Source organism: Xiphophorus hellerii, chromosome 20 (assembly GCF_003331165.1).
Source record: "Xiphophorus hellerii strain 12219 chromosome 20, Xiphophorus_hellerii-4.1, whole genome shotgun sequence".
In the NCBI taxonomy this organism is placed as follows: domain Eukaryota; kingdom Metazoa; phylum Chordata; class Actinopteri; order Cyprinodontiformes; family Poeciliidae; genus Xiphophorus; species Xiphophorus hellerii.
The window spans coordinates 1729776-1756835 of record NC_045691.1 but is presented as its reverse complement, the minus strand read 5'-3'; the positions used below and the strand labels follow the sequence as shown (position 1 = coordinate 1756835).

Sequence of the window (27060 nt, the reverse complement as noted above, 5' to 3'; positions counted from 1 at the left end):
AGGAAGTGAGGTGATAAGAGAAGAAAGTTAAGGTAATAAAAAATTTTAAATGACTTATAAAATGTGTGTTTGCATAAATAAGATGGTTGGTTGATATTTTATTGTTGATTAATAGGTACTGATGTTTTCATTATTAATGTGAAAGTCAACTTCTTTGTTTTGTTTTCCTGCTCTGGAAGGCTGAGGTGATTGGCCGAAATGATTTGAGAAGGTGGGGTCTGAATCATATGGAGGTGGACTGCTGCTTGTTTATTTGTTTCAGTTTATTTTTTTAAATTATTATTCATTTATTTTAAATTTTAAAATCTGTGTAACATATATTTAGCATCCCAAATTACACTCTATTCCAGTAGATGGCAGTAATGTCCATCTAAATGTGCATTACTGCCAGTAAAAAGAAGAAGAAGGGCAGCCATTTTGAAAGCTGCTGTGATGCCTGAAAACCAATAAACTAGTTTTGTTTGCTTTTCAGCCAAACCTGACTGGTGACTTCTCCTTTACACACATCTCAGTGTAACACTAATTCATAATTAATATGCAAAAACCATTTTTAAAAAAATTATTGTAAAGCATGACACTGAACAACACTGCCTGTACTGTGGCAAAGAATTTTGTTACAGTTGACATCACAATGTGCACAAATGCTAAATGTGTAAGATGACCCAAAATACCAACACCACAGAACCGGATACAAAAAAATATACATGTTAAACTCTAGAAATTAAACTGGTTGTTCTTCCTATTTTGTTGCTTCTTCTGTTTCAAAAATAACTGCAGCTAAAAATGTTGCATCCTAACTTCAGAACAAAGTCCAAACATCTCAGAGCGTGGCATATATTTTTCAATTCTGTAAAGCAAGAGATGTAAAGAGAAGTAAAGTCACCAACAAGACAGCAACTGAATTATAAATCAGCTGAGCTCTTTCCAGCTGTTTAACTAACAGTTCTGGTTCTCCAGTTATTCAGACTTCATTGTTTTGCATCACTGTTTGCCGCCTCTGAGCACTTACTGACAAGATAAATCAATAATAGATGAAAGCTGTGTCTTCTGTGAGCTTTTTCTCCCCGTCTGGCAGCTAGAAGTAAAAATATCACATAATAGGGCGATACATGATATTGATCTCTCAAACGCTGCATGAAACTTTGACGACCACTTGCAACACATTGTGTGCTCTCAACCATCTCTCCCAGAAACAGCTTTTTCAAATCAACAGTGAGTCTCAGAGTGGTTGTTAAGGAAAAATGTAGACTTTGCGTCAATGTCTCAGTTTGTCTCCAATTTTTCTGTATAGTTAACAACTCGGTGCCCTTGTCACTCTTGTGTGTATTTTTTCTTTCTCTGAAGGCATTTCTTTATTTTGTTTTCACTGGCTCTTGAAAATCAAAATTTTTGTCCTCCATTTTGCTTCTCATTTTTCTTCTTTCTACGTGTTAACAGTTTGTTCTCTGTTTATCACGCACACTATTTTCTCTGGGAATACATGAAACTAATGACATCAAATCATCCAACCTTTGGAATCAGAGCTTGATTGATCCAAAATATTGATACCAAGTTGGCATAAAAAACATAAAATTATGAGAATACAATATATAATTATGAAAATAAAGTCATAAAATTATGACAATAAAGTCAAAATAATACAAGAACGTTTCAACTTTCTTGAAATTTTATGTTATTTTTTGTGTTGTAGTTTCTCCACCCTACCTTTAAAAATATTTTGTTTTGTAAAATTATAAGTTTTTTAACTTTTTTTATTAAGGAAATATACCCACAAATTTAGCTTTTTTCAATATTTTCTGTTTATCACGTTATGTTATTCCAGCATTTTGAAGACGCCTATAAACGTTTTAGATGTTTTCACAAAAACACATAAAAGATTAGACATTTATTTATCAAACTCAAATATAAAAAGTATCGGTATTGGCAATATTGGCCCTGTATTTATTTGTTATTGGATCGATACCAAACTATACAGTATTGCACACATCTACTAATGGTGTAATATTAAAATCAAAATCAAATCAAATCAAATTTTATTTGTATAGCACATTTCAGCAGCAAGGCATTTCAAAGTGCTTTAATAATATATTTGGTTTTTGTTTTACTGAGACTTTCAAAGTCTTTCCAAAAATATGTCAATGTTGTTCAAAAGTTCAAAGCGTGCCTGGCCGGACATAACAAGTAATATACTAAAAACAGAAAATCAAAATGTCAATTTGATCAATTATTTGTTCTTCATAACTTCCTCTTTAACTGAAATATGCAGTCTAACCTTCTGTGAAAACATACTCATTACTTTTTGTATTCAGGACCTTTGAATATTTTCTATACACAAGATATTAAGGGTGAACTGGTTTCCAGTCAGATGTTCTCCTGTGGATAAAAGCTTTTTTATTTTCCAAATGTCCCTAAAACTTGCTTTTGCACAAACCCTTTTTTACTGTAGCTCTCAACTTAATTTTCAAGCTTTCTAAGCTGTAATATTATGAGATCTCTATGAAGGTGAGCAGGCATAGATTAACATCATCCTAGGCAAATCTTTTCTCATCTATAACTCATCAGGGGTAGGGATTATAACATTACCTTGTCAATAGAGAGATGATGAAAGAAGCCAAAGCACTGATTCGAATCTAATCAGGGTTTGCCACGAAATCTATGAGCTGCCACAGCTATGGACAAGCTGACAACTATGTTTAAATGGAGGTGGAGAGAGCTGGAGGTGCCAAGCCCAACTCAGTAGAAATGCAATTTGTTTACACTCCATGACACTCTTATGTTTCTGCAGACATAACTAAATACAAGGCACAGCATAGACATGTTAGATATTATTGTTTACATTCAGAAATGTTGCACATGTGCACAATGCAGGAGGGCAAAAAGACCATTTTTTCACATGCAATCCATAGCCGTGCTGATGCAATAGCATGTTTCTGTTAACAAAATGAAACATGGAGATGCAGGTGTTATTAATTTAGTGCACAGCAAAGGGAAAATAACTCAGAAAAACCATTGAAGAATAACTCAGAACCACTGGTATTCTTCTTTTTTCTCTTTGTCTTGGCTACGCTATGCAGAGAGCCGCTGCCATAGTAACTGACAACAACGCCACTATATATAATATCAGGATTCAACATCAAAAAACATAAAAGCATTCCCCACACATAGAACAGAACATTCAGTCTGTTACAGTTTTATGTTTTCAGGCTTGATGTTAATTTCACCATTATTAATAAGCTAAGCTAACACAGTGGTGGTGGCTTAGCTAATGTGTTGGTGTGTGGGTCACCTTATTTTTAACTGAACCAAAACACAACAAATTCTGCAGCATATCTACATGTTATGTTTGTCGAAGTCTACTTCCCTCTCCCTCGCTATTTTGTTATTTTTATTAAAAGTTTATCCTGAGTTTGTTATTCGGTAAATTACTACCAAAGCGCTGTGTCCCTTTTATCATATTTATGTCATGCACACATTTAAGATTTAGCACATTATTTTGACAACAGGTAAAACCAATGCCAGTCATCGTTGGTGCAGGGAGCAGGGAGACGGGGGCGGGGTCTTGGATGGGACGTGGTCTTGGATGGGAGCGGGGTCTTGGATGGGACGTGGTCTTGGATGGGGGCGGGGTCTTGGATGGGGCGGGGTCTTGCATGGGGGCGGGGTCTTGCGTGTGTGACGTCACTTTGCGGCATGTCTGTAGCTTCATTCATTTCATTTTGTTAACTTTGCATAGGGAGAGTTGAACATTGGTGTAAAGAGTGTGGCAGTTATACTGCTGTGTTGATAAATAGATTTGATACTTTAATACAGGCATCCACTGAACAATAGCAGCTACAGCAACGAGAGAAAAAATGGCCAACACAGAGAGACAAAACTAACAGATAATTTGCTCCTGTCCAGCCTGATCAGATCTTTAGCTGTCAGAGCAGCGGGCAGCTGATCACTCACAGGCCGCGATGGCTATCGTGGTTGACAGCCGCCACCCACGGGCCGATAGATGAGACGGATAACTGACAAGAGTTCTGCAAAAACCGAGAGCGAGACGGAATGGTGTAGCAGCCAGTTGGACAGGATCAGATCTTCAGCGAATGACTGTGGTGTTGGGAGTGAAGACGGCAGCAGCACTGACAAACTGCAGACACTGATGGCAGGAAAATTAGATGGAAAGATGATGAGGATGATGATGATGGATGGGAGCTATAATTGATCTGAGTAACAGATCATTTAGGATGGAAAGAGGAGCATCATAACTTAGAACACAGTGGGGGAATGAATTAAAATGGAGAAAGATCACGACAAAGAGATTTGGAGATATTTATGCTTCAAGTAGAAAATGAATGAATGTAAAATCTGCCAACAACAACAAGTTCTCTATAGAAGAAAGATAAATTAGACGAAGCTTTTCAAAACGCTCCTGCTTGTATTGGGGGAATCACACGGCAAAAACATAAAATCTTACCAGGTATTTATGACTAGTTTCAGTGCAAATATCTTAGCACATTTGAATTAAGACAAATCTAACTTAGAAGTAACTTCTCAGAAAGATATAGAAGCTTGTTTTAGATCAATAATTGCTTGACATTGATGGAAAAAGTACTAGCTCCAGTGTCAGATTATTTTATTTATATCATAGGAAAAATGTCTTGTTATAAGTGAAATAATCTGCCAGAGGAACTAATGTTTTTAAAATCAATATTAAGGTATTATTTACCTGAAACAAGATCCCATATTGTCCTAAAAAGTGACTTGTAAGTTATTTTGTCTTAATCCAAGTGTAATAAGATATCTGCACTAGAAACTAGACAGAAAATACTTGGTAAGAGCTACTTTGACTGGGCCTATCTATAAAAACCCAACGTACTGTTATGAAAGTTTAAAAAAAAAGAAATATTGCATAAAATACACAACATAAACAAGCATATTTGTATGACAAACTAAAATTTAAATGAATAGTTGACTGAGTTCTTAAATCCAACAGTTTTTGATTATCTGGCAATAGCTGGATTGTTTTGATTGGTTCTTTTTCATCCAACCGAATGCACTATTTGCAAGGAATGAGAGACATAAAGAGCAAACAGTGACTGGGTAGTTCCAGCAGCAGAAATCACTCAGGCGTTTCCTTCTAAATCATTTTTGGGTTATGACCAACAGGACTCTAACTCATGATTTCTTCCTAAGTTAAAACAGGATTTACTCTCAAATTATCAAAAACCTTTATTTAAAGGAAGTTGGCGCCAAGAGATTTTTCCACCTGCGGGCGCGTCTCCATTCAACAGGAGAATTGAACCCAAACCCTAACCTTTTGTGATGATTTGGGATGCTGCATTTGCCTTTTACTCCCTAATGATTTTGTCTGCAAGTAAAGCAGTTGTAAGAATCAGAAATGCACCTGCAAAGTTCTGGTTGAAACTGGGCTGTTTTGAAAAGTTTTAACTGGGTGTAGTTAGAGTCTGTTCGCTTCTGTCTTGTTTTTGTTTTTTTCTGCTTTTGCTCTCAACTCCCAATCTTCGTCTATTGTTCCCTCTGAAAGATCCAAAAAGCAATGAACAATACGCAATTAGAAGACAATTTCTTTTAAGGATTTTTTCTTTGGAATCATTTCAGTTCTAACATTTTCTGAAGACTTTATATAACACCCTATTTTTAGTGGTTGTGGATCCAATTTCTGTGCATGGCTCACTGATGAAATACGACCCCAATCAAGCGAAGATGAGTCGTACATAACCACGTGTTTACGTTTGACTGTCAGTCGGAGTTCAGTGAAATTATTGAGCTATCTGTTGATATTGATCACGTGTCTATCCCAATATATATTGATATTGATATATTGTCCAGCCAACCAGCTCCAAAATCCACAATTAGGCAAATTTTACAAATATATTGGAGTTTTCACAGAACTAAAGTAAAAAGAGGCAGGAGTCCACTGTAATGTTTCTCTGTGATTCCATAAAACACACAACTACATGTCAAAAGATGCTCAGCATGAGAAAATATTGTGTTTATTAAATCCAAGTCTTCAAGGCTTTGATATAAAGAAGTGTTTTCATTTTGTACCTGCTCAAAAATCATTTGGGCTCCCTCTGTGGAGTCTTTTTATCCAGTCTGACATACAGTATTTGCTTCTTGCTTTTTAATTTTCTCCATTTGGTTTCTATTTTAAGTATGATTCAAGACAAAGTTAAACAGAGCCAACTGAACCAACTTCTTTCTTACACATTATGCTCCAATTTACGCTGTGTGGGATCTTAACAACATATTTATGATTTTGGCAGCTCTACAAAGGAAAAACAAAGTGACTTTTAAAATGATCTCCCTTAACATGGATTTTTAAATGCTGCTTTGATGAAAGTGTACCTAAAAAAACCTAGTCATGTCAATCAAATGGGAGAAAAGCAGACATCTAGCCGTGAAGATAAGAAAAAGGTGTGAAGAAGATTGTGTCGGTAGCACAAGTGTTAGAAAGTGAGACTGTGGGCGAGATATAGAGGGCAAAAGGGCAAAACTGTGAGAGAAAACGCGATGGATAGACGGACGGACTGTCTGATTGCCATTTGGAGTTGGACAAATGGAGAAGAACCCAGCTGGGGTCAAATTACTGAGTCTGCCAATTCAGATAAACGGAGAGATTTCAGAAAAAACGTTTCTCTGGATGCAGAAAACAACAGGTTCAAACAATATTGTGGTGTGTATATTAAAGAAATGTTTAACAATTGCAACTTGTAGGATCACAAGAGTGATCGAGGTAATCAAATTTTAATTTTCCTGATTAGTCCGTGCTTTTATAAAGCAAACTAAAACTGAGCTGTTCGTTCAGTTTAGACATAAGAATTTTTATCAACACACCAAACATGAACAGATTTCAGTTACAAACATTCAGGTGTCACTGCAGAATCTTGTGACCGCTCCTGATTTATCCACAGGTTTCTCTCCATGAGGTCGTTTTGGTTTTGGTTTTTAAGCAGGTATGACTCACGGTAGCAATACCTTAAAACTGCTGTGCAAATTACTCAACAAATTGTTGCTAGGTAACCATAGAATCAGTGGGTTGCTAGGTAACCAATGAGTGAATCTAGCTTAGCTAGCCGTGACTGCCTAACGTCTTTTCTCTGCCTATTATTATTGAATATTCATCAGATGTATTGTTTATTCGTATTGATCACAATATGTTAATGATTTGCAAAGGCCAACTGAGTGAAGTTGCCTATGTTTATTGTAGCTACCGTTAAGGTTATATGCTTTTATTTTGGTAACTTTCCTGTTGAGGTAGCCATGGCAACAGAACTCAGTTTTACCTGATGAAGCTTAACCGCAATAAACAGAAAAGGTTGCCATCAAAACAAAAAAAGGTTAAAAATCAACTCAATTTTAGCTTCAGTCGACAACGGAACAAGTTAAATTGACAACGATTGAAGAATATTTGAATAATTTAAAATGTTTAAAGAAAAATCAGATTGTTGCGTTAATGGAGAGAATTGTACTAATGTAATGAGCTATGCATAACAATGGATGGTGAAATGACTATAATTATTATTTGTTCTTGTTACGTTGGTTGATGAATGATATGGATGTCTTTAATAAATCATCATTGAACCATCAGTTCTGGCCTTTTCAAAATTGACTGGATTCTACATGATTTATTGTCCAGCCCCATGTGAAACAGTCAATTATTTCAATATCTCTCTGATATCACCACATAGAAATGTCATGGAGACAAACAGCTGAGAAATACAAACCAAACAATGTTCTGGTTTTTGTAGTTTTAAGACATTCGTTTATATTCAAGCATCTGGCACATGGCACATATCCAAAACTACTCACAAATGAGGATATAACAATGCTGTTAATATCAAAACAATCAATAAACTAGTTAGAAAGAAGGCTGACAGTATAGAAACAGAACAACAACTTTAAGTAAGCAAAGAGACTTCCCTCAAGTAGAGAGGGTAGGAAAGGTAAACAGGTGCTTTAAGAATTAATTAATATGTAATAGCTTTTATCAATGCCTCATTTATTAATTTAATGTTCATCTTAATTGTTCATAAAATTCATAATTTGACATTTTATTCATATTAGATGAGACTGTAAGCTACTTTGAATCTAAAAACTATTGAGCAAACTTAATTTGATTGATAATTATGACCAAATTATGTCAATAATGGATGTCTAAGAAAAAAGATGGTTTTCTTGACTTGGAAACTGTTAAGAAAGCAAAAAATGAATAAGAAACGTATCATGACGTCTACCAGTGGGAAGGGCAGGGTCCATGGTGGGTTTTTCCCAGGAGTTGACCTGTTCCCAAGTAAATCCGTTGGTTCCTAAAGACACGCTGTAGCCACAGCTGCTGTAAGACTCCTCAAAAGTGCAGCCACCTGAAATAAAACACAAGGAAGAGTTTTAAAAAATTACACTTAAGATATGACAATTAAAGTCAATTAAACAAGGTTGGAAAAATCATAAAAGGAAAAAACAACATCTTAACCTATTTTCTTGTTTACTGACAATCGACAATCTTAAATTTAGTTTTGGTTAATAATTCCAGGTAAAACAAAAAAGAAAACGATTTATGTTGGCACTAATATCTACAAAATACAGCAACGGTCTGCATAGTTTTACATTCTCATTCACTTTTATTGTAAATGCTGCTGGGATTTAATTGAAAACAGGTAAAACTGTGACATACAGTATTTATTCATTATAAGGTTTTCAAGTTTTCTAAAGATTAAAAATAAAATATAAATGACTGCCGCACCATGTCCCTTCAATCATTATATTGCCCTGTGCTGAAAAGAAATGTAAATACAAATGCTGACAAAAACCTCTATTTTCTAATATTTTTTCTATACATTTAATTAACCTTAATAATTATTACTTTTTTTATTTGATAATATACAGCCTTTAGCAACCGTCTGGGTATTATTAACAATATAATGAAAATTAACTTCTCAGCAGGACCAAAACAAGCCAGTTTATCAGAGGCAACGGATGAAAGAAAGAGTGAAGGAAGAGAGGATGAAGAAGAGAAAGCTTTACGTGTCAACATGATTAAGTCACAGTGTCTCATCATTATTTCATGGCCCAGCTAAGACGCATTTTCCGCTACATTAGCTTTCTCCGTTAGCCCCAGGGCACCACATCCACGCACATAAACACACTAATTAGACATATGCTTTGACACACAACCATTTTAATTTGTTCTGAAGTATCTGAAATGGGAGAACCTCATTGGTGTACTCAAGTATATCTCTTAATCCCTTCTTTCTTTGTTTTTTGATTATGCTTTTTGTACTTTTCATTTTCAGATCAAAAGTACACCACAACCAGTGTTGAGAAGGTCACTTTTGAGTGGCATAAAGTAAAATATTTTAAAGGAAGTCACAACTAAGTGAAGCGGCCAATGATACATCAAGTTAAAGTCAAATATAATTGGTAGTATTGATTTTGAGTAGGTAGTAACCAGTGATAGGCACTAATTGTAAACACTAGCTTTGCTAATGCTAAAGCACTAACTTCAATTCCAATTATATCTCCTCTTAACATATATCACTTTAATTTTGACACTATAACTTACCGTACATATTGTACAATACCCGTAGATATTGCATGTATGTCTATATTTTATCTGTATTTATTTATTTTGTTCCCGTATGTCTCTTGTTGGAAACAAATTAGGAAATTTACTAGGGGGAAAAAAAGAGATAAAACTGAGGAGAGGAAATGGAAGTGCTGCGTAAACAGTTTTCACCCACTTCAAAATAAGAGCATCCAAGAATTTAACAATCGACAAACATAAAGATAAAGAAAAGTCAAACATGATTCAACTAAAAGTTTAGAAATCAGACAAGTAAATTAGTACTTTAGACTAATGTGAGTGTTGTTAGAGGAAGTGTGCCCACCACTGGCTGTAACTTTCTATCCATCCATTGTCTATAGCCACTTATTTATCCAAACTCTCTGCAGAAAGACTCCAGACCAGGACTTAAAAAGAAGTAAGACCCACGTTGTAACTATTTGTCAAAAATAGCTAAATTAAAACTCTATTCATGTGTAGAAAACAAATTATCTGGATTTATAAGGAGGCAAAAGCACCAGCAGCCCTATCAATGTTATAAACTGCTGAGCTAACCAGTCAATTTATAAATCTATTACATGCAGTGGATCTGTACTGCTGATATTTGAAGGACACTGGGGACTTTCTGCCTTTAGAATAACAGAAACTTTAAGCACCTGGCAGTAGTAAACTGTATTTCTAACATTAATATATTCGACGACTTAATAACCTTGACAGCTGCAGCTCATGGAGGAGCAATTCTACCAAACATTATTTGGAAAAAAGCATCTTTCACCTCTTTCAGCTGGACATAATAATTTATAACAATTAGCAAAACTTCAATAGCAAGATGTGTTGTAGAAAATTGAAATGTGGGAAAATGTTGGGTTTAACTGCATTATCATTGCATCAGATCGCTACCTTGACTCAGCATGTTTTATGGATTCAGTTTGCAGTGAGCATTTTTGAGCTAAAACAAATGTGACCTTCAGAAGAAATAACTATAAATTTAGAGGCAAGTAAATATCCAATATAAAGTTTGCATAAACTGTTACCAAATATATGATTTCAGGATTTTTGCTATCCTGTTTGGAATTGGCCCGACTTGGCCAATTTCTCTCTCTTGTAAAAATTTCTGATTCTTCAAACTCAAGTTGTTACAGCATCTCTGAACTCCCGTGAAATTTCCAACTGTCTGTTTAAAACTCCCATGTTCTAGCACAGTAGATAAAAAAATAAAAAAATCTGATGCAACCTCGATTTTTTCTCTTCAGGCAACACCAACTGAGAACTGAAATGAAACCAACCTGTCTTCTGTCTGCGCCCGTTTCACAGAAACAACCTCCAGCAAAGGGTGAAAAATAATATAACATCTTTTTACTAAAATTTATGAAAATAGCAACTATAAATTAATCAATACTGAGATAATTAGGCTTCAGTGCCCCCTTGCTGCTCAGAAATCTCATTAGCAATGAAAAGAAATCAAAGTGATCTCATTAGAACAGAGCCGTAAACAGGGAAAGAGGGGATTGTGAGTAATCCATCAATATTCAATATCGGATCTGCAATTTTAAAATCATGATGAGAGGAAAGGCAACATGAGGCAACTGTGTCTCTGTACAACACTTCCTCTCCCTGCGCAAAAACATAATTACACACATTTTCAGCTTCAGAAAACACAATTCTGCAACAGGAACGTAACATCTGCTGTATGTGTGAATGTCTGTGATGACAACTGTGGAAATATTGGGAGCTGAAGTGTGTTGAAGTGTAACTTTGAGAATGCATGCATGTGGTAATGTTTTATAAACCTGGAGCTTTTTATCTCAACTAATTATAAAAATGACCAACTGATATGTTAAATTTGTTTTGACTGTTGCCATAAAGCTTTTTTTTTTTTAACCAGAGTATTAATTATTCTTGTAATGACCCTATAAATCCGAATCCCTAAATTTAATGTAACGTTTCTCACTTTACAGAAAGAAAAATGTTGAGAATAAAACTTTAAATAAGTATAATTATGTGCATAACTGAATATCTTCTGAATAAATACTGAATATAAATGTAATTTTGATTAGATTTTCTTTTCTTATAAGAAATTGTGAAACCACAGATAGAAGTCCATATATAAAAATTCTCAACTTTCAAATGATTATACTTATTAAATAACTATATTTTTCTGCTGTATTATTATTATTATTATTATTATTATTATTATTATTATTATTATTATTATTATCAGATGTTACTGAGAAATCTCTGATTAAATGTTCCCTGTGGCATTCATCAGCTTCAACCTCAGAAAGTCATTCAGGAAATAAGTTTATTGACTCATAAAATGTGTCATTTTAATGGGAAACAGTGTTTGAATACGAGATGTTGTAGGAATTCAAACACATTAGAAAACTGAGCTTTGCCGTTCTATAATCTATAATGTGAGGGAGATGCAGCTTAGTTTGCATCCAATAGTCTCAGCTGTGAATGAGTCGGTAGAGAAGGAAATCTTTGTTTTGAAAGTCAGAACATTTGTTTGTTTACTTGACGTGCGTCTGTGCAGCCGACTACCTTAGAAACGCTTGTGTTTGTGAGCAGACAGAGTTCTTCTGTTCACAGTTCAGGCTTTTTCACCTGCAGGTTTCTTTGGTTCCTTTTTATCATAAACAGAATTATTAACAATTAAGTATCAAACCGTCAGTGTGACATGAACTATGCACATAATACACCATTCTCTTGGTTATTACTGACATTAAAAGAGCCCAGCATCACCAGAGAGATTAATTATTCTATTCATTTTTATGCAGAGTATCTGATTAGGTATTAATGAATTACTCAGAGTGATGGTGGAAATCAGGTCCAGATGTGAAAATTCACATGTTTTGATCGAGCCAATGAAGTCTCTTGCAAAACTTCCCTTTTCCCCATTAAGAGGAGGTAATTATTGTCAACAAATAAATGGGAAACAGTGAAATAACAAGGACTGCTGTTGAGATGCAGTTTATTTTGTTGTCAAAAGCCCTTTTAGCAGAACCTAATGAGCAGAAGGCCTTTTCCTTTCGCTGCTAATGGTCTGAAGATTTGATGCTAACTGTAAAACTTTGGATGCACTTTTACTGTAAAGGAGCCAGAGTGTAAGCTTTTATTTAACATTGAATTATTTAGGGATTTTCTTCTTATTTAATTTTCTCCACAGCGTTGATTAATAAGAAAATAAAACAGGGAACTGAATTTGGTAAGCGGTTTTTGGGAATGAAACATGACATGGATAGCTGCGTTTCCATTACAGATGTGTGCAAAACTTGGACGATATTCCGCTAATATCAAAAAACACTATTTTACAATTGAAGAGTTTCCATTAAAAAAGAAATGCAATTAAAATCAGATATAAATAAGTTTGTTCACTCAACAAGTCATTAAAAACATGCCACTTCCTGTCGTCTTCTTTGTGTTTTACGCCAGTGGCAACATCCGGTTGTTGATCATGTGACTCGTGTGATTCTTGAAATAAATAAAATCTGTAATCAGTGGGGGAAACTATAACACTCTTTACACATGAGCAACATACACTCAGTCACATTCACAAACATTTATACACAAAAGCCAATCTTTTTATACACAATAGATAGGCAACAAAAGTTGTCAACCAGTGCATTGCTCAGGGACACATCAACATTTCGCAGGAAGAAACTGGAATTGAACCTACAATCACCCAAGATACACAATGTACTAAACCTTTACCGGAAAAAGTGTTAAACTTGATAATTAACAATAACTGGCAATATATCAGTTTTTTTTTTTTTATTAATTTTTTATTGAAATCCGCTTTAAATGTAGTTTTAAAAAATAAGCAACAAAGGTCCAATTGATATGTAAAAATTTGTTAGAAAACCTACCATAAAAAACAAAGGAGTGAAAGACAATAGTGTCACAAAGAAAAGTTATATTTTAAATCAGTGGAAGATTAAAACTGCAGAAAGAATTGGAACAAAAAAAATTGAAAAATGTAATTAAAAAAAAGTAAATTAAAATACTAGTGACACAAAGTACACTAGAAGTTACCGTCAAACGATGTAAAATTAGCCTGATTAATTTAAATGCAGTGATCAATAAGACAAGTCCAAAACAGCAGATAATCACATTAGTGTACTCCATGTTAAAATGATACAATGTTTCTTACGTATTAATGAATATTCAGGGCTAATTAGCAAACAGGCTACTGGGAAAACTTGGATTAATGCTAAATTTTCTGCTTGAACTCCAATCAGCCGTTTTACGATTCGACACATATCATATTAACTTTGCATCACCACAATTTTTACACTCAAACAGACTCAATGCAAACAACCTGGCTCCCATCCACAAACACTCGAAACATAACAAGAGAAACAAAAATAACTCCACAGACCTAAAATACCCACATGAAAAACATCCTGGCTCTCTCATGCTAACTTCTGTGCTCCCTCAAGGCACAAATGGAGACCATTAGAGGTTTTCATGTCAGCCGGCGCAAACACAGAGCGACAGGACTGAAACCGGGCGGGAGGCTCCCTGAGGCCACCGGTTTTTAAGGAGTCTGTTTGCTGCTCACTTAGATAACATCTACTGATCCTGAGTGCCAATCTGTGTTCAAGTGTCTGCGTGTGGGAGCAAACCGAGGACAAGTGGCTTTCCTGCAGTGCGGAAAATCCTTGGAAATACCCAGATCCAAGTTTGGTCAATTTGAAAAGGGCTCAAGTATGGATCAAAGTGATGAAAAACCCAACTCTAACTTATTTTTTAATCTAATTCTTGTTTTTATTCACTACCTTATATAGAAACAATCAATTCTGAGTGTTCAGTTTTTAAGCACAAAGTGGAGATGGACAGAGAAAATCAGATCTGTGTAAACCTTCCCCAGCTCTCCTGTTTCTGTGACATGTTAGGGTCATTAGAGATAGAAAGAAATGGAATAAATTTCCACCAAAAGATCTAAGAAAATTTTCTAATGAAAACATTTAGAAGTTTTTTTAGAAAAACTTTTAAATTTCTGGGTTTTAAAAGTAAAAGATTTGCAAGAAAAACCTTGCAAATTTTTTTTTTTGATTAATCGCAGAAATTTTGTAGAAAAACTTGTAAATTTCTGATCTTCAAAAGTAAAAAAAATGCTAGAAAAAACTTGTAAATTTATGAGCTTTAAATGTCAAAAAGTTGGTAGAAAAAAATACATTTTTGATTAAATGCAGAAATTTTCTAAAAAAAACTTTTACATTTCTGAATCTGAAAAGTTTATTCATATAAATATTCTAGAAAAAAATGGATTTCTGAGTTTAAAAAGTGGAAAAATTCTTAGAAAAAAACTCAAATTTTGATAATTTTTCTGGAAAAAAACCTGGAATTTTCAGGTTGAAAAGTTGAATTTTTTTACTTTTCAAACACTATTTCTAAGATTGTTCTAGAAAATTTCTGAGATTAATCTCAAAATTTCTGAGATTTCTTTGGCACAAATCTACTCATATATTTTCCTGTCTACAGTGGCTCTGATTCCCCATTGTGTGTTTTTCTTAGTTAACTCATATTCGATTAAACATATAAAAATAAATCTCGTTGTTTTATAGAAACAATGAATTCAGATTGACCAGTTTTTAAGTGCAAAGCGTAAAGGAACAGAGAAAATCTAAAAATCAGTTTAAACCTTTTCAGGCCGTCCTGTTTCTGTTAGTTAACTCATATTAAATCTGCTGTCAGCTAACAGGCCGGGATCTTTAAACATTTTTCATTTAGTCATTTAACAGCATATGCCATCTGCATACACACACTCCTTACACACACTCTGCCCTAAGGCCACGGAAACTAAACGTTATTATTGCCACTTCAATAAGCCTGGATAACATGGAGAGACTTTTTCAGTGCAAAATAACAGGAGAGATGTTGTGGATGTAAAACAATCTCCTGAAAAAGATGATTTGATGGACAGAAATTATAGAGGTATTTATGTAAGAAGGTCTTTGGACTCTAATCTGAGTCGTTTTTTTCATTCAGGTGTAAAGACTTGACTTCCGTTTTGTTGTTGAGTTTTAGCTAAATATATGTTCATTTTTTTATGGTCAAACAGTCCATGGAGTTAACCAAAGGATTGTTTGATCTGTTTGCTCAACATTTCTCTTTAAAGATCCAAAAGGCATCAGAAAACTTGTCATTTTCATCTATATTTGGCTCTTGCTAACAAAAATTTAAGTTTTATTTTAAAGCATCAAATATTTTGTTGTGATATTTCATTAATGCAACATTCAGGTAAAACATTTTCCTATTACGAAGTACTGTAGCTGGAGACCAAATCTGATGAGAAAAGTTGTCTGTTGTTCCCTAATAGTGTAATTTGGTCAAAAATCACTAAAAATATTTCATAACTGAGATAATTGCAAAGAAAATAAGTTAAGAACCAAGAAAGCAACTAATCTGCAGAGTGTAAGCACTACGGGGCTTGGTAATTGTTTTTCCATCTATCTGTTCCTGGGGGTGTGTAGGTGTGTGTGTGCGTGTGTGTGTGTGTGTGTCACTGTCTACTAAAGTCCCAGAGTATTGTCCTGAAGGCTCCATTCTGACTTCAATTATCTGCAACATGAATCAATAGGGGACCTTCCACGTAACATTTAGTTCTGCATGAAAGAGCGCAGAAAAGAACAAGGCCACAATTCGCTCGCGCCGCCGTTCACAGACACACTTCATGCTTCATTATGACACTATATTCACAAAAGAACGCCGCCAATCCACAGAAGAGTCATACTAAAATCCACAAAAATGTCTGACGGTATCCCTGTAGACAGTGAAATTTGTTTCTCTGGACTAAAGGGTAAACATGTATGAGATTAAGAGGAACACAAGTTGTTTCTGTTTGAGATGACAACTGACAGGAAGAAGTCGCAGTGAATCAGAGGAGTTATTTTATTTTTCTCCTACAGTAAATCTTTTTAATCTACCTTAAAACACACTTTTCAGTCCAAACAGGTAGATGCTTTCAGAAATGAAAGCTCAACGCCGTCAAGCATGGTTTGGGTCAATAGTTGCTTTTATTTGGAGGAATCAGAGTGTATCACTGAGAAGCAGATCTCTCCGAGTCTACATTCACACCATCCAGGTTTATTCTGCTTTAATCGAACTCCAGTTCGTTTGTCTGTAAAGTCTTGTTTGCTTGTTGAGGTGTGAAAGCACAAGCCAACTCTACTGCGGACAAAAAAAAAAAAAAACGAACTCTAGTCTGCTTACAAACCTCGGTCTCGTTCCGGTTGAAGTCTGGTGCGGTTCTAATGCATATGTGGATGGAAACAGACCAGACATCGCTCCAGAAACAGGAAGTGGACTACAGCACAGGGCATTCTGGGTAAATATAACCAAAACAAACACGCAAGTTTAGCACTATCGTTAGCAATGGTTCATGGTTTTTTACCCAAGACTAAAGAGAAATCCTCCAACCACTAAAATCTGATGCCACTCCATTTTTGTTTACATTCTGTGAAAAAGGAAGTTGCTCTCAATGTTTTCATGTCGTTTCCTTTAGTAGCTCTTTGTGCAGCACTCCCACAGGCTAGGAGGGGAAAAGTTCCTTCAATTAGCTTGGTTGGTTTGACACAGTGCAGAGTGAAAACAAACCACAGCAGCTGAAAATGTGAAAAATGTAGCAATTCTGGTCCCCAATCGAACTGAGTCTACTGAACTCCCAGGTGTGAAAACACACGGCAGGCAAATGTGACTCAAATGCAACTTTTCCACTGCAGTTTGAGTCACCTAATTCCAATCTTTTTACAAAATGAAATGATTTGTGGCACTTCCTTATAAGGACCTATATCAGATACAAATCCAATAGTTTCCAAACCGTCTGCAGTCAGAACGGTCATGTGACATTTTATCCGACTTTTATGTCATGGATGCATCACAATTTTGCACTAGAAGAAGCCAGACGCTGGTAACCTGGACGTAAACAATAGCTGAAAATTATAATTATCAGGCTGAGGCTGTTCACACAGATGTTCACACGTGCTGTGTGAACACAGCGTTAGATTCCCGAGACAGTTTTGTTTGGTGTAAAACAGAAAAATCAACCCAGGCTCCCAAATATGTATATTTATCTGGTGGTTTATAGAGTCATCCTCAAATGAAAGATGTATTAAATAAGTAATGTGGGTTTTTTTTAACCCAGATCCATTTAATTTTCCTTTCTGAAATATTAGTGTTTTGTTTCTGTTGTTCTGAGAACCCTCTATAGCAGAGCCCAACTAAAGGTAGAATATGTCACACCCACACCTTTTATTCAAAGTGTAAGTAGTAGCTCACACTTTATAGAGTATTAATATGCATAGAATGCGAACTGTGGCATAGTTCTTTGTTAACACCTCGGTACTTACCACTCATCCAACGTGTGAAACCTACCGTGAGGACAGTAAAGGTGTGGCCAGAGGGCTCAGACACTGTGCTCCAGGACCGGTTCAGGAATACAGATTGGACTATTTTCCACCATACAGACTTGGATGAGTACGCCTCATCTGTACTGAACCATATTTCCACCACCATAGAACGTGTCACCACCTGCAAACGCATTACCATGTACCCCAACCAGAAACCCTGGATGAACCAAGACGTTCGTCTCCTGCTGAAGGCCCGCAACATCGCCTTCAGGTCAGGGGATGCACAGACTTACAGTGCAGCCAGGGCTGAGCTGAAGAAGGGAATCAAGAAGGCCAAACACCACTACAAAAGGAAGGTGGAGGATCATTTTTCTAACTCCAACCCCCGACGTATGTGGCAAGGCCTTCAGATTCTCACAGACTACAAGAACCCCAATACCACCCCGCTTCTACTGATGTCTCCTTCCTCAACGAACTTAACAACTTCTATGCTCGTTTTGAGAGAGGGAATACCACAACTGCAACCAAAGCAGCTACCACCCCAGGCCAACAGTCACTGACTTTCCTCCCCACTGACGTAGGAGCGGCTCTGAGCAGGATTAAATCCCACAAGGCTGCGGGTCCTGATGGCATACCTGGACGTGTCCTCAGAACGTGCTCTGGGGAGCTGGCAGGAGTGCTGACGGACATCTTCAACCTGTCCCTGGCCCGCGCTGCGGTACCGACCTGCTTCAAGTCTACCTCCATCGTCCCAATCCCCAAGAATCCCAACCCAACCAGACTCAATGACTACCGCCCGGTAGCCCTTACCCCCATCATTACCAAGTGCTTGGAGCGGCTGGTCCTAGCACACCTCAGATCCTGTCTCCCCCCCACACTAGACCCCCACCAATTTGCATACAGGCAGAACAGGAGCACAGAGGACGCAGTCTCTATAGCGCTGCACTCTGTCCTTTCTCACCTGGACAGTAAGAACACTTACGCCAGACTGCTGTTCTTAGATTTTAGTTCAGCATTCAACACTGTCATCCCATCACAACTCATTACCAAACTCACAGACCTCGGCATCAGTCCACTCATGTGTAACTGGTTGCTCGACTTCCTGACCAGTCGACCTCAACATGTCCGGCTGGACAACCACTTCTCATCCACCATCATCATAAACACCGGAGTGCCACAAGGCTGTGTGATGAGTCCCTTCCTCTACTCCCTCTTCACCTACGACTGCAGACCTGTCCATGGCTCTAACGCCATCATCAAGTTCGCAGACGACACCACGGTGATCGGCCTCATCAGAGATAATGACGAGGCCGCTTACAGGGAGGAGGTAGACCGTCTGGCTGAGTGGTGCGACAAAAACAACCTGCAGCTGAACACCGAGAAGACCAAGGAGCTTATCGTGGACTTCAGGAGGAACGCTGACCCACATCCACCCATCCACATTAAGGGGACAGTGGTGGAGCGTGTGGACACCTTTAAGTTCCTGGGAGTCCACATCTCCGAAGACCTGACTTGGACGACCAGCTGCTCCAAACTCATTAAGAAGGCGCATCAGCAGCTCTTCTTCATGAGGACCCTGAGGAAGAACCACCTATTCTCAGAGATCCTCACGAACTTCTACCGCTGCACCATTGAGAGCATCCTCACCAACTGTATTACAGCTTGGTACGGGAACTGCTCTGTCTCCGACCGGCAGGCGCTGCAGAGGGTGGTGAAAACTGCCCAGTATATCGCCGGGGCACCGCTCCCTGCCATCAAGGACATCTACAGGAAGCGGTGTTTGAAAAGGGCCGGGAAAATCACAAAGGACTCCACTCACCCAGCACACACACTCTTTTCCCTCCTGCCCTCTGAGAGGCGTTACAGAAGCCTACGGACCAGAACCACCAGGCACCGGAACAGCTTCTTTCCCACAGCTGTCACGCTTTTGAACGCCTCCTGACATAAAACATAAACTATAAGGACTGTACTCCCCTATCCTCTCATACAACAATAACACATGGATTATCCTCACACACACACACACATCACGGACTGTTTTCTTCACACACACATACAACCTGTAAATTTTATCTGCCATTATTTATCTATAATCCATTCCCTAACATTCTTGTATATTCTGTATATTCTGTATAATCTGTGCATATAGCTCCCATATTTATATTTATACACAATATCTACTGTATATCTCTTTGCTATAACCCCTTATAGTCCATACATACATAGTCTTGTACATCTGTAAATAAATATTTATATCTCGTAGAGCACTTCTGGATAGATGCAAACTACATCTCGTTGCTTGTACTTGTGACAGTGCAATGACAATAAAGTTGAATTCTATTCTATTCTATTCTATTCTATTCACAGTTAACAGAATGCTAACTGTGGCATTCACATGCACATGCATGAACAAAACAACAAGGAGGTTTGATCTCATTAACACTCTGCATGTTGATTCAGGTTCAATATAGGAAATATTGAGACACAGAGAAAAATCCTGAACAAGCAAAGTGAGTGTTTTGGCAGAAGAGTCAGACTGCAGTTTCTTTCCAACTGAAAGGTATTATTATTTACATTAGCATAATGAAAATGCTTCTTCACGCTCTAATTGTTATTTATCCTGAACTTCACACCTGTTTTTCTCTTTTATTCTAATTTTAAACAAACTGATATTTTGCTGTGTTTTACAAAGCAAAGCAGATCACAAATAAATAAGCACTAAAATGATTAACATAAAAAAATATCCATTATATATCCATTTAATTTTGCAGGATTGCAGACGGTACCTCCATCTGTCATTGAGTGAGACGCTTTGTACAGGTGGTCAGTCCAAACACTGGGACATCCAGGTAGTGTTGTAGTCAAGACCACCTAACCCAAAACCAAGTCAAGACCACGACCAGAGTGTATCGAGACAAGACCACAACTTTTAGAGTCCGAGACCGAGTTAAGACCAAGACCAGCGCCCCACGCTACATTAAAATGTGAAATATGACCAAAACTGTTTCTCAAATTGATCTAAAAGATCCACATTCCCATAAAAACAGCTAGATATTAAATACTTAGAGCAGAAATAAATTCAACCATGATCATTATTAATTCAAACTCTTCTTTATTCCGCTTTGCTTCCATCTCTATGCCACAATTCATGGAAGTCTCATGCCATCCCAAAAAGTTAACGCCCTGGGCGGTTGCCCAAATGGTCCATGTCAGAAACCACAACTGTCTGCACCATGAAACATAGAAATTAGGGCAATTCATTAACGGTAAACAACGCTCAACTATGAACACTGACCCAGGAGCAACAAGCAAGGAGTAACCAAGCTTGACTTTCTCATTTATTCGAACGAGACGTGTCTAAAGTCCAATGTTAATAATCTGAGAAAACAATAATTTTCTGTTTATTTTAGTACTTAACACAAATGTTAAAATTTAATGTTTTTTATGAAAAGATGAAGCAAGTGAAAATAGACGCTTATCAATTAATTATTATTTGATTGATGAGCTCAATCAACTTTACATTAATTCATTAATTAATAAGACCAGGAGTCAAACACAGAATTGTCACTATGCTGTCCCCATTTTAAGGCTGTAGAACTAAAAATGAAGCAAACAACAAATAATTAAAAAAAAAAATTCTTAAAAATCCCATTCAGCAAACCTTTCTTTTTTATGATGCGTATCATACCTCTCTTGTGTCCAGCTGTACCATCACCACCACATAAAAACAATTAGAGCCTTGGGAATAAGCCGCGTAAAAACACCTCTAACTCATGTAAACACAGACGCAGGCAGAAAGGAAGAAAAGTATCTGCACACACTCTTTTCCAGAACATCTGAATACACTCCACACACACTTCACGCGCTCTCTAAGGTGCTCATTAGGGGAGGTAGCAGGTCCAGACCTCGCCCCAAGAAAAACCACAAAGGTGAGCAAACCACCTCCCCATCCGCCCCTCATCACTTTTTATCTTTCACCTCTGAATCATTCGCTTTTTATTTCCCTCTGCTCAGGTTTTCCTCTCACATCATATCACTCTACTGTCCTTTACTGACCTTTTTTACTTTGTTTTGATCTCCATCTTTTTTTTGCTTTCACACACTTTTTCTGATGCTTGCTGTCTTTAAGCTCCCTGTTTATTCATCGTTTTCATTCATCTCACTTGTCTGTATTTAAATCCTTTTTCTTCTCTAATCTCTTCCTATTTTTTCCCAGTAATTTCAACCTCTTTGCTTTTCCTTTGACTTTGAAACTTTTCCTCAAGAGGGTTTATTTCCATGAAGATACCTTCATTAAATGATTCAACTACTTTACACATCTGAAAACTAGCACAGATGTTCTAGCACGCTGCTTTCCCTATAAAAAAGAGTTTTCAAAAATACTTTCAAAGAAGTGGAAATCGCCTGCCACACTGCGGAAGTGGTCTACAGTGCAGGGCATTCTGGGTAAATGTAACCAAAACAAACACATGAATCTAGCACTATTGGGAGAAATGGCTTTGGGTCTTTAGCTAAAGACAAAGGAAAAATCCTAAAACCACTCAAATCAGACACTAGTCCAGCATATTACAAGCCTGGCGGGCCACCAGGCTTTACTTGCTCCCCCACCAGGCTATGCATCATTTGTTTCTTCTAAACAGTGTTTTGTATACACCAGCAGCAGTGACAGTGCAGACAGATTATGGATTATAGTTGACAAATTTAAATGGGCGCGTTGATCTCACACACTATTATTTCCAAATTCTGAATCCTGCTGGTGCACCTCCACATTTTTGTAACTTTTAACATTTTTAAAACAAAAACACAGTTGGCTACTAATACTAGACAGCGCCCTCACCAGTGGGCATAGCAGGTTTTCTAGGAAACCCTGCACTCCATTTTTAATTACATTTCATGAAGGAGGAAGTTGCGCTGAGTGTTTTCTTTAGAGTGTTGTTTCCTTCAGTGGTTCTTGTTACAGCGCCCCCAAAGGCGAGGAGGGGAACAGGGTTTCTCAAAGGGTTTGTTTGGTTTGACTCAGTGCATTGAGAAAGAGAACAGCAGCAACTGAAAATGAAACAAATGTTGCAGTTTTGGTTCCCAACTAAGTCTACTGGACTTTCAGGTGGGTAAACATCCTAAATGGTTCTCTATTTGGGAGTGAAGAGAAGAGTAAAACTAAAACCTGCAGGACAAACTTTACCTTCTTTACGCAGCTAAAAGACAAGATATTTACCTTTGAAGGTAATCACTTGGTGACTGTGAACACTTTGATCAAACTCTGTTAGTTATTAAAGTTTGGAAGATCAGTCAAATTTGTCGAAAACAAAACATAGGTAATTTTCTATCAAAATTACACACTCGTTTTGCTTTGAGACGACTAGAATACCTCAAAAATTCAAGACAAAGAGCAACTTTTATGACAGTTTATGGCATAATCACATCCCAATTGATGCAAAAGATTTTGATTTCTAATTTATCAAAGACTTTTCACATTTAAAAAAAGATTGAAAAATGACTGGGAACTTGTTTATAACTTTAGTTCAGAATGCTAAACTGTGGTGACATAACCAAAACTTATAAAAAACTTAAAGGCCCATCAAAAACACCAGGAGGGAAAGTTTCATCTGTGTCAATTGTTCCGACTTCATTCCTACCATTCTGGGCCTTTTGGGCTCAGAGCAGCTTGTAAGATAAAATCAAATCTGATTAATACAAATCTGAGTCATCAATAATAATTGCACAATAAAAATGTGTGAAATTAGCTTTATTCTGGTTTTCTCAGATTTGTTTGCCTTCTGTTTGACATTTTGTCATCATAAGGAGTGAACATGCAGCAGTACTGTTTTACAGTCTGGTAAATGCATTTCTTGTGCATTAACGAAAGAAAACCTTTGTATGTTTTATTGCGTAACTTTGGCTTCACCACAAGGCAGTTTTGATGGATTGAACAGAAAACTATGATGACATATTCGTGATATGTTTGGCTTTGAATAGTGTAAAAACTAACTCCAGAAAAACCTACAGACACGAGTTGAACTTGTAATGTTCTGAGTCAGTTGTTTTCAACCATTTCATCACTCAACACACACAGAAGGCCACAGAAGTGCATGACCTGCTAACACGCTGCACATCAGCTCATACATAATTTCCCTTTAAGCAAAAAGCCACTTAATCCCTGTAAATATTCAGAACAGAAATGTGTAGGTTGAAGAGGCCTTTCACTCCACACCTCTGCTAAGCTTAATAATCTATTTAAATTAGCTGCATCACTAAAAGCTCCTCTCAGCCCGGATGTGGGCACCGCGGAGCATTTGGCCTTCATTTCAGAAAGAGAAATATTAGCAGATCTGGGTTATTTAGAGCACTTTTAGTTTGATTTCTTTTTTTTCAATGCAGTGCTAGACTGCTGAATTGTGATCAGATTTGATTATTGAAATATCTAAAGCCTTTGATCATTTTCCTGTTTCTGCATGCACACAATTTATTCAGGCTACACATTGACCTTTTGTTAATTTGCATAAAGTATGGGTTCAGGGGAGTTAAATATGTATGGTTGCATGTACAATCTCAGAAATCTTCATCATCACCCGCTGAACCTTGAAAGATTTGAGCTCACTTCATTTTCTGTCTTCATCTACGCAGTGGGTGGAATTTAAACAGAAATATGAGATGCAAGTCTTCTGTTGTTGTCTTAATTTTATTATGTGGAACATCAGGTTTCAGCAATCACAGAGGTGAACAAATACTGGGTTTATCAAATTAATACAACTTCTATTAACAGGTTAAGTTAGTGTAAAGAAACGTTGTCTCTGATTTATAATGCAAGGTCCCCTTTGTTAGAATGATAGTTTTAATTTCTTTTTTTAAAATCATCACTTCTTTAGTTCAAAAGAGGTCATAAATTAAAATATTAGGTCTCTCTGTCATAAGATTTTAGTTTTAATTAAAAAGATCAGGTTTCCTGTTGTGAAATTATGTTTCTGATTTAATGAGCTCAATCTTTTCTTGTCAAATGGATCTATCTCCCTTCAATAAATGGGGCTCTATTTAAAAAGGCCCAATCTCCATTTCTTAAAGGTGGTTTTATTTGAAAAGGCCCAATCTCCATTTCTTAAAGGTGGTTCTATTTGAAAAGGTCCAATCTCCATTTGTGAAATGGAGCTTAATTTCAAAAGTACTGAAATTACTTTTGTGAGACGGGGCTTTACTTAAAAAGTTCTGATCTCCCACGTTAAGTGGGTTTCTAATTGAATAGGTCTGGTCTCCTTTCAGTTAATGGCTTCTATAAATGGAGAGGTAAGGCCAACCTTTGTTAGAATAGTGGCGCCAGTTAAAAAGGTTTGATAATCTCTGTTAAAATGGAGTTTCTCATCTTAAAGACAACGTCTCCCTTTGTACAGTGAGAGCTCTCATTCAAACAGCATGATCGTTTTTTAGTTAAACGTGGTTTCTTAAAAAAAAAAACCCAATCTCTCTCTCTCTTGGTGTTAAAATGGGAGTGACCATTTAAAAGACATTTTCTACCTCTGTGAAGTATGTGTCCTAATCAAAACGGCCAAAATGGTAAAAGCATTCACATAAATAAAGATATTTAATGTACAAACAGATTCTTGTTTTTCAATCTTCAGCACAATTACTGGAGTTCATCCAGTTTAAGGTCAGCTTACTACTTAATCAAAAACAGATGAGCTTCACATACACACACTCACAACCTCACACACACTGTCATGTATTGATTACCAATCCTCAGGGAGATGTAAAAAGTCCAAATTTATTGTTTTTCTCCTCCAAGGCGAAGATTGATCTCTATTAGAGAATTTATGGGTAGAATGAGCCAAGATTGTTTATCTCAGTGATTTTCAAGGTTGAAGGCATCTTTTCCAGAGCTGCAGGGCAGAAAATATATAAAACAGTATAGACATAACACCTAAACTTGGAAATGTGTGATTCTGACAGCCTGAGGAACAAATTACTTGTAGTGCTTTCACTCAAAAATATATGTATTTTTTAAAATATATATGCTTAATTAAATCAGGAAGACTTCATTTTTTAGAGCACGTTTTTTGGAGAAGCATATATCTGTGAATGCAAAATAAATATCAAAAATGTTTTTCTAACACTTGATTTAAAGATACGTTTAAAACCAGCTGGGTTACATTTTGTGGTCATGTTTAATAATAATAATAGTAAAGATTATTATTATTGTGATTATTATGATTATTTGATAAGGCTGTCACCATTACAAATTTTGCTAGATAATAAATTACTTCAGAAGTTATTGCGATAAACAATAATATTGTTGTTTTGAGACCATTTAAGTAATTTAATGGCAATGATTGCACAATAATGCAAGAACACATTCTGGAAAATCAATAAACTTTAATATCTAATGAACATTTAATACTAGAACTGGAAAACATTTGGAATATTTTCAAAACAAATAAAACAATCAAATTAAACTTGAAGTCTCTGTAAACAAAATGGTTCTTCACAAAAATGACTAGTAAAGACTAAAGTACCAGACTGAAGAGTTTCATCATCCAGTGTTTGGTAGAAAGAGAGAAAAGAGAAAAACAATAATTCATGCAAATGGAAATTATTGAGTCTACTGTAATTTATAAATGTGATTAATTGACTTATTGTTTATTGCAACAGGCCTATTATTTAATCATGTAGCAGGATTTCTTTATATGGAAAATTAGACCGGATTGTATTGCAAAAACTCCTGGAAATTATTCAAACATCTACAATGGACGCCCGTATTTCAGTTAACCTGCAGGCTCGTCGTTTGGCAGCCGTTGTGTTTGGTAAGTTTGTAACACCTGAGGTCATTTTGTTAAAACCAGGTCAGCCTCTCAGCCCGACCGCAGAACAAGGACGTGCATATCGAAGAGCTCCGGGGTGTGTGATTGTGTCTGTGTGTATTTATAGCTTTGGACAGGTGAAGAACCCCCCCAACGCTCATCCAGCCCCTCTCCTCTTCATCACTGCCCTGATTTTATATGTGGGTACGCTGCTGTGTCTCTCAGAGTGTGTTGATGTGTGTTTATTCTCCCTAGAGCCCGCCGTTGCCCTATTTCAACCTGAAAACATTAGATTGTACTGTATCTTTAGTCCTCTCAGAGTCCAGCTAACCTGTCAGTGACCTTGGAAAAA

The 27060-nt window shown here is 36.6% G+C and overlaps 1 protein-coding gene across 11 annotated transcripts in view; it reads right to left on the bottom strand.

The window, feature by feature from the left end:
* ptprt (protein tyrosine phosphatase receptor type T) overlaps positions 1-27060 on the bottom strand; it is a 334801-nt gene that overhangs the window by 266389 nt on the left and 41352 nt on the right. For all 11 annotated transcript variants that reach the window (XM_032549166.1, XM_032549170.1, XM_032549167.1 and 8 more), the window contains exon 2: positions 8244-8369. In XM_032549166.1, the coding sequence (XP_032405057.1) occupies positions 8244-8369 (126 nt within the window). The remainder of the gene's footprint in view (positions 1-8243; positions 8370-27060) is intronic.